The sequence below is a fragment of the Carassius carassius genome, chromosome 19 (assembly GCF_963082965.1).
Source record: "Carassius carassius chromosome 19, fCarCar2.1, whole genome shotgun sequence".
Taxonomy (NCBI): domain Eukaryota; kingdom Metazoa; phylum Chordata; class Actinopteri; order Cypriniformes; family Cyprinidae; genus Carassius; species Carassius carassius.
In genome coordinates, this window is record NC_081773.1 from 22,931,964 (window position 1) to 22,941,401 (window position 9,438).

The window sequence follows — 9,438 nt, forward strand, 5'->3', positions numbered from 1 at the left end:
TATATATATATATATATATATATATATACATACATACATACATACATTTTTTTTTTTTCTATTTTTTTTTTCTACTTTACCCAAACTATACCAAACGCGATGTCAAAACCAAGCTGAACCATTATGTTTTTGTACCGTTACACCCCTAATAAATAAATCTTTTTAAGCTCTGTTTTTATGCATTACAGTAATGAGAATAGGGGGTTTATGACATCATAATATTAAGAGTCCTAATAGCAGACTTTAATTGCTTTATTCAATTATTTATCAATTGCCTTATTTTGTTTAGTCATTAATTTATTCTCTTATTGTTTTATTTATTTATTGGGGGGTAAAATTGTACTTGCAATAAGATAATAGGAAAATAAAATAGGTGAAAAAAAAAGCCCATAGACGTGTTTTAAACCTGAGGCAAATATAGAAACCAGAATGCAATACAAATGTATTTATTCTTTTACTTGAAACATTTAGCAACCACCTAACCAACACTAAGAACATCTTAGAAACAACCTAGAGCATCTCTAAAACTTCATAGCTATGCCTGGCAAACCACCCACAACACTTGTGGGTGCAGTCAAGCACCATTCACATTTTCTTCAGAAATTAGCATATGTTATAAATTATAGAGCTGTCAACCCCTGTTCGCACTGACCGCCATCAAGTCCAGATCCCAGCTGGGATGCACTCATATCCCCATTCTGTCATTGGCCTTGACTGACCGGCTGACGGGTGTCTGTTTTATGAGCAGGCAGGTTGCTGGATAGCTCCCAGGCTCCGAAAACTCCTCAGTCTTCCTGCTGATCCTCTGGAGAAGATTAAATTGAGATGAGTGAGCTTAACTGGCTCATCCTTTCAAATCTTATTGGGTTATCGGTCCCAAATGAAGCTATGAGATTCGTTCTGCCTTTGTGTGGCTGTCAGAGCAACAGTGGCCCGCCAACACCGTGCCACAGCTGAAAATAACGTCGAAACAATGAGGTCTCTATATATAGATGGTTATTGCGTTGGCATTGCTATTGAGTTTTGAACACTTTGTTTCTGTTTAGGCCAACCGGTGAGTTGGTGCTGAAGAGATGATGGATGGATTTCTGTTTGTTACATCAGAACCATCCTGCAACCTCTCGCTGCTTCCACTGGCAGAAAGCCCTTCTCGACATAATAAGCTCTCTGTTAACTAAACTGCACAAAATCCACCTCTTAAAGGTGCAGTTTCACTTAAAATTTGACACCTAGGGAAACAAATAACACTTTATGTATATATATAACGATCTCTCACATAAGTAATTGAACCCTTTGCACAGCCATTGATGTAGTTTTTGCTTTCCTATTCTGCTGTCTCCATTTAGATTTTCCATGCTCATTTACTAGTTCTTGGAAGGAGAAGCCTTAACTGTGAGTGTTTCTATCTAGTAGATCCAAAAGTTAGTGTAGTCAATTCAAGGCAAAAGCACAAATGATGCAAATGTGCAAGACGTAAAACCGAAGCATACTTTCACCTCAAGGGCACTTACACGTTAGGGAAAGCTTTGACTCATCTTTTAAACATGAAGACCAAAACACATTCCCTATTAAGTAACACTGACATTCAAGAGTTTGGGTCAGTAAGACTTTTTTGAAAGAAATGTAATGCTTTTATTCATCAATAGATACACAAACATTGTTTTTAATAATCGCTGTTCTTTTAAGCTGTTCATCAAAGAACCCTAAAAATAAATGTATTGTGGTTTACACAAAACATATTAACCTGTTAGCCAGCACCCCCCATTATGGGACTCACAGCTGAAATTGCTCTAACTAACTTATAATTGTAATAGTTTCCTACTTCAGTGTGTTACAAACATAATTGTGGTGTCTTAAGAAAGAAGACCCTTTGGGCTTCACTTTTTATCAACCAGATTTGATAATGCTCAAAAATATTAAAAGTTATAGACACTAAAGTGCCTTGAATTTTTTTTACCACTCTTAAATATTTTTTTTATTTGATATAAAAATACATGAAATAAGTCCTGGAGCAATCTAGAAAAGTAGCACAAGCGTTTTCAACATTGATTGAAAAGTTTCTTGAGAAGCAAAACAGTATATTAGAATGATTTCTGAAGGAATGGAGTAATGGCTGCTGAAAATTCAGCTTTCAGCCTTCACAGGAAAAAATATATATTAAAATAGAAAAAGCTATTTTAAGTTGTAGTAATATTTTATCAAATAAAATATTTGATCAAATAAATGCATGAGAGACTTCTTTTTAAAAACATTTTTTAAAATCCTACCGACCATAAACTTTTGAGTGGTTCATAATGCATTGTGGTGTCTTTCTCTCTCTTTGTTAGAAGACGCTTGAATCCTTACTGAGACAGAGTTCTGTTGTTTACCCTCTTGTAATTATCCAGTTTCTTTCCATTCGGTTGCTAATATAGATCTGAACGATGGTTTAGATTGGGTTTTTGGTGTGCACTGAAAATCGCCTGTTTCCTTCTATATTGAGCCTGCCTCAGAGATGTTCTTTTTTTTTTTTTTTTTTTTTTTTGATGCTCTTTTTTTAGCCGCCCAAGGTTGAATTGATGTGCTTTCAGGAATCACTCCTGCCTGTGACCAATGATACATTCACAAATGTCTTAAACTTTCTTTGTATTCACTTTAAAATGAAGTGAAAGGGATGTGCTTCACTGAGTTACCGTTGTTGTCCTTCCCAGCCGGCTATTTTAAATTGGCAAGGCTGGTTCATTCACCCTTAATCTGAAAGCATGTGAATAGCTGGTTAAGATTAAACATTCAGCCTTTTTGATTGTGTGGCTTAGTAAAAGCCATGTCACCTAGTGTCTGAGGGTGGCCCTTATGTCAAATGGCAATAATAAAATTAAGGGTCCAGCGACCTTTTGTAGAGACCCAGAGTGAGCACTTCCTGCTCTAAACTCTTTTTGCAGCATTTGGTTTAGCAAATGTTCAGTTGCCTGTGAAGGTAAATCTTCAATAAAATCAAGTTTCCTAGCTTTTCACAGCATGCTTAACCCTGAGTTAAAGCTGACTGTGTCATTTTAATAGGGATGAAATATATTGGTACCATATGGTTTATTATTGGATATTTGTGTGTGTGTGTGTGTGTGTGTATAAACATATATATATATATGTCAAATGATTAATCGCATCCAAAATAAAAGACTTTGTTTACATGATACAGTATGGGTGTTTACATTATATATATATAATATGTACTTATATTAATTAGTATATAAATATATTTAATATATAAACATTGTTTTTTTTATTTCCTTTTTTTGTCAAAATAGCTCTTTTATTATTATCAGCCATTTATTTCGTATCTAATAATAATTGACTATTGAATCGGCCATAATTTTTATATACTATATCAAATGTATATATATAAGTAATAATTTACTTATAAATTATAATTTAGAATATATTTCTTTTTTGGTCAGGCCAAACCAGGTAAACAAATCAAACTCTAAAAGTGCAAAATATAAGTATGATAAATCTCATAAGAGAAAACCGAGCCGACAAACTGTCAGTCAGCCTCTCTTGATTCTGCTTGGGGCCAGAGCGAGACATTAAACCAAGCTGAAATATGCCATCAGTCTGCCAGCTGAATGGGTACCGATTAAGAATAATTACAGCAATAAGAGGACCATCTCCGACGCCTTAGCTTGCCTGACAGGAAGTGAGGAGCCCTGTGGGCGACTGCGAAGACATTGGGCCGCTTGGTCACGATGTGAGACAGCAGCTGTAGGATGTTTCCTCGCATCTCTTCTCCCTTGTCCTCGCTTTTGTCCCAGAGATCCTCGTCTAAGAGATTGCGAGTGTCACGGTGAGTGGCCTGTTTACGCTGTCATTCCCCTGTGGCCTTTTCAGCACATTACAGCCCCTGAGACGATGGCAGAAAAGAGACAGGCTAAATTGCACCCTTAATAACAACATCTCTGCATTCTGCCATCAGGTATTAAGACGAAGGAAACACGACATAACAGTTTGACTGCTGCGTAAACTGACAGACAGGATATAATTGCTATGCTCCCATTATTGCCAGAGAAGGTGGCAGAAATCGAATCCTTTAACCCAGCTTCTTTTGTATTCTCCATAGCGGCGCTGTGGATGGGTGCTGTGTCTGGAGTTCTGTCTTCCATTAGCACTGGAAAGGTGACTGTTGACGACTCACAGATTTTCGGGGGGCGTCTGATTGGATTACCTGAGTCGAACCACTCTCCTCATTAACATTCGGTGCAGACGCCCCGTCTGGTGATGCTACCTCTCTCTTTTAAATTGATGAGGCTGGGGCGGGCGTGCGGCACAGACATAATAGCCAGATAAACACAACTCCATTAACCTACCGCTATACCAGGTACTGCTGAAGGGATAGTAAGGCCTGATTAATGAGGGGGCTTTTGGAAAGAATCCCTGTTCTTCCCATTTCTTAAGTCGACGCAGCTCTATCCTCCACCGTACTTGCCTGTGTTGACTGTGCTGCATGACTAAATCATATAATTTAGCCGAAATGGGCTCAGCAGCTGACCCAGCATGCATTTCACCTCCTGCCATCGATTGCAGCTCTCCCTTTAAGGGCAATTGATCAACCTGTTATCTGGATACGGGACGCCTCGAAATTGAAATCCACTTCTCTATTAAATTAAGTTGCGCTAACTCCTTTGTCCTCGAGGGTCTGTTTGTTTGACCTGGTTTATGTTATATTCAACCCGGCACTCTACCGGATCCACAGCAGCTGGTGTGAGGCTTTCATCCATTGAATCGCTGCTGTATATGTCAACTCTGAATGTGCTTGCAAAGCTCTCGCATGCTGTTTTTAGTGTTGTCTTTTAAAGGGAATCTTAGTATTCATGTGCAGTGTGTGTGAAATGATTCTATTGCTGGTTTAACCTTCGACCTTAATGTAAAACCTCTCGTATCTTTAACTGCACAGTGAAAGGAATACAGCGGCTGTGGGAAACAGTGTCTTTTTTTTCTCTCCTATATTTTAAAGTATTTCAGACATTTATATTGCTTCTCTAGTCTATTTGCTTTTGGTTATTGGACCATGAACATGTATATGGTCAGAAGTGCCGGCTGTGTGAATTGCTGTTTGTAGCCACCTTTAGTTTTGTAATGTAGTGAAAGAAAAGAATACATACCATTATTTATATTATATAAAAGATCATTTTTTTCCATCATTAATTAATTGGATTGTGAAAATGTTATTGTTAGAATAATATAAATATTTTTTTATTAATTTTGTTTTGTTGGTTTCATCTTGCCATTCATAAAAATGTAAAATGTATTTATATTAAACTGTAAAACGACTATTTTACTTTGAACCCTGCAGGTTCTGCTATTCTTTATGTGAATGAATGGTGCAGATGCTCAGTTTTGTTTACTACACGAGTTTCTGGCCTTTTCCGCCATAATGTATGAGTACATGAACACAAGCACATAATCTCTCCAGAGCTGCTCTGAGAGTCACTTCATGCACTTTACTGTTTCATTTGAGAAAACCAGTGTCTCATCAAATACAAACAGAAAGGTCTTCACTAAAAACTAAACCCGAAAAAAAAATAAAAGTTGGGTTTAACTTGAAGAAACTGTGACAGAAATATATGCCTTAATGTAATAAAGAATAATCACGCAATATTTCTTCCATGTTTTAATTTTAACCATAAAGCTCTGTTGTTGCAGCACTTTGTTTGGCAAAAAAAAAATTGGAAGGGTTTTAATTTTTCATTTGATTAAAAGATAAATGATTGTTTTATGCCTTCATTTATTTACCATTTATAATACACACATTATATAAAATATTTAAAAATAATAATAAATTGAGTTGTTTTTATAAAATCAGTTAATTAGAGATGCTTGGATTACTAAAATTTCATTAAACCATTAAAATGGAATTCTAAAAATCAAAATGGAAAACACAATATTTAGTTTAAAAAAACAAACAAACAGAATTTGAGGGAACAAAAATGTATTTCAAAGGGCCCTATAAATACAAATTTTCTTCAACTTTTAATAAATTGTTAAATTTAGCAAGTTTCACAATTCAAATTAGTTAGACATGCTTTTTTGATTAATACGATTTAACTTAAACATTAAAGTCCAGAAAAATTAAAATTTAATTCAAATATAAAACTGATTTCATAGGACATTATGCTTGCAGATGTAAAAAAAAATATATATATATATATTTTTTGTATTGATTAAAAAAAATGCAAGAACCTTTTGTTTATACTTTTGTTATTTTCTGTATGCTTGAAGTTATTTATAAGAATATGGTAAACGCATGTCAGTTCTATCATGCATTGAGGTACATGGTATCTGGTGCTCTGAAAGCTGTCTTCACTAACCTCATTCAACCTCGCTTTTTGTTTTTCAGAGCTGTCCTGGTTGAACTGGTGTCTGACAGGCTCCTGCATCTTCAGTCTCCTGCTCCTCCTCTTCTTCAGGGAATCTTACGACCGCCTCTATTTGGACGTCTTTGTCTCTGTCTGAGCACACCACTTGAGCTTTTCTCAGCAGACTGAAGGCTTGTCTTTTTATGGGCACTATATTCCAGCAGAGTGCATAGAAAGGCCACACAGCATGTTGCTCACTTTTATGGATCTGTTCTTTTTGGGAAAATTTTGTAGTTGTGAAATATATGACCAGCAGTGGTAGCAGTGCATTGTGTAAGCATCATAACTAACAGCGAGAACTCAGACCTGACGAAGGAGGTGTAGATATTGACCTTTCTACTTGACATTTTGCCTCCTGGATGCATCCCTTTTGTACTGTATATTTTATTTTGTTCTTCTTTTTTTAATACGATTAATGTAAATTATGTGTTTACATACTGGCACAATATAAGGGATTTTATTGCATAGAGAGTCACAAGCGGATCTACTTACGGATTTGGTAGTTCCCCACGGTGATGACTCCTCTAGTGCTCTCACCACATCTAATGGGAGTGTAATGGATAATTATAGACAAGCTCAATTAGCCCGCTGGCGAGAGCTATGGCCGTCTGTGGACGGGGACCTCTTAGAGCTGTAGTGTCACTTGTGAATAGCCTGTGGGATCCAAGCTTTAATTGACCTGTGATAGGACTGTCAATAAGTGGCATACGTTGTGGTCTTCTTGTTTTCCTTATCAACCTATATTATGCAAAGGATAATTCCCTCCGCTGTGGGATTTTGGTAATCACCTTGCAGCCATTAGTCCGATTCTGGGTCACATTATCTCAAGCTGTCTGAGGTCCTAGTTTATGTGATGAGGGAACTATAGTATCCATGTTTAGTTTGTGTTCATCCCATTCTCATGTGATGGCTTGGTTTATAGCTGTAGCATGCGCACAGTGGGTGTCTGTTGCACAAGCCTTTTAGAATTTTATGCAATCGATCATGTATTTAACTGTAATTTATTAACTCATTTTAGGGATTAATACACTAATATTGACAATAAGGGATTGTTAATGGTTTTTATGTCTGAGGACTTGCAGAAGAGTATTAAAACATGACATTATGAAGTGCTGGAACAGTACAACACTACTCACCAGCAATAATAGCCATGTTCGGTAGCCTCTCGTGATTTGTGGCATAACCTAATGCAAAAATGAGTGCAATACTCCCTCTCGAGATTAAAATACAGCCTGTCGTATGACCCATACACACACTATGCTGTTCTCTTCTGCATTTTTGAGCAACACCATGAAAACGGAGCCCATTTGAATCTGGACTGGCGAAATTTGACAGATTTAAAGGAATCTCTGTCTGCTTTTGGATTTAGTGTTGACTCCAGTGGAACTGATTGATGGGAAAGGAAAAGCATTTTATGGACACCCTGAATCCCACGTTTCCACAGATTTCCAACTGAGAACTTTAGGCACACTCGTGGTTCTGTTCTTCTCTGGGAAGAGCCTGCATGTGAATCACCTTTTTGTGTCTTTGTACCATTTTACCTGTCGTTAACGTTGCCTTAATTAACAGTGACCTTTGTTCTGTCCTCCTCTTCACTGTGATGTGCGTGCCGTGCTGCAGTCGGTGCTTGTGCTCTGTTCTGTCACTGTAATGTTAATTGTAAGTGGCACTGGAGAGGCGTACGTGCCCCTGTCCATGTGCAGATAACATGTCAAAGATTTTTAGCACCTTATTAAAAAGATGTTTTAAAAAAGGAATCATGTTTTATTCTCCTCTCTGTCTTTAAAATTGTATTCCAGCTTGAAGTGTATAATGAGAAACCATGAAAATAGGAGATAGTTCTGACTCTGAAATATGATTGGATAAGCCATGATTGATTGATTGATTGATTGAAATAGTGTGAAACAGCCTTTAGAAAACATGTGCCCGACTTTCGAGGAAACAACGTTTCGTTTCCAATAAATGTGTTATCATGGGTATCTATAAGATGAGCTCATGTTTGGAGTTTGCACACACTCCCATGATGCCCCACGCCCTTCAAAGCATGAGATCATAGATGACATCAGGATGGAGAGTGGGCGTCCACAGCCAGTATGTGTACTCGGGAGCTGTTAACATATTGTGTGGTACACCAGCCAAAAAACCTGCGGTTTACATGCAAGCCTATAGATCACGGTTCTCATAGATTTTCTCTTTTCTCTGTGAATAATGTATTGTATACATTAAAATATCTTTTTAATTTAATTATTGGTCTATTTTCCATTCAAACTGTTGTGAATAATATAATATAGGGTAGTATAAGTGTAATTCATATAATACATTTATTGAATATAACACTTCACTTAGTAGTGAAGTTTGTGTATATATTCTTTATTCTGCCACTCATATACTTATCTGTCATTATTAGCTTTTTATTGAAACTAAAAAAAAGTTTGCAGTTATGTGAATGTTAAAATGGAACTACATTGCATTCATTCTTTTGCATTAAAACCAATGTAATGTTTTTGTTGGTTTGTTTTTTGGCTTTTTTTTTAAGTCTTACTTTTTCCCTTTTCAAAGAATGAAGTATTGAAGTTTGTTCTTTTTTTTTTTTAGTTTCACAGTACTGCTGTCAGAGCATTGAAAGAACATTGATCCCTTTCTTCATCCCACCATAGCTGAATAACAAAAAGGAGCATTTAAACTTGTCGTGTCAACTTTTCAGCACATAAAAAAGCCTCAGATTCAAGTGTTATTTTCAGTGTTGACAACAGCAGCAACAGGCATCCTGGGAGAAGATTGTCTTAAACAGGTGTTTTCATTCAGTGACAAGCAATTTCATAAAATCCATTTTGGCTTTGTTCCCTGTCCATGGGCTCTGTTCTGCCATGGTTCCTGTTCTTGAGCACATGACGCAAGCTCTGTAGTAAACAGAGCTCACTGTCAATCTAGGTGACACTTTTATAGCCATTGATTTGTTTTCTGTTGCAGCTTTCAGTCCTCACATGCTCTGCATGCCCTTTCATGTTTCCGGCAAGACATTTCCCAGTGGACTTCTTCTGCGACAGAT

General features: G+C 36.7%; 1 protein-coding gene across 1 annotated transcript in view; it reads left to right on the top strand.

Annotated features, from left to right (window-relative positions):
- Positions 1-8,146, top strand: part of LOC132095406 (solute carrier family 49 member 4-like) — a 38,330-nt gene extending 30,184 nt beyond the window's left edge. The window contains exon 9 of the mRNA XM_059500341.1: positions 6,371-8,146. Within this exon, the coding sequence (XP_059356324.1) occupies positions 6,371-6,486 (116 nt within the window). The 3' untranslated portion in view covers positions 6,487-8,146. The remainder of the gene's footprint in view (positions 1-6,370) is intronic.
- Positions 8,147-9,438: the final 1,292 nt, after the last annotated feature.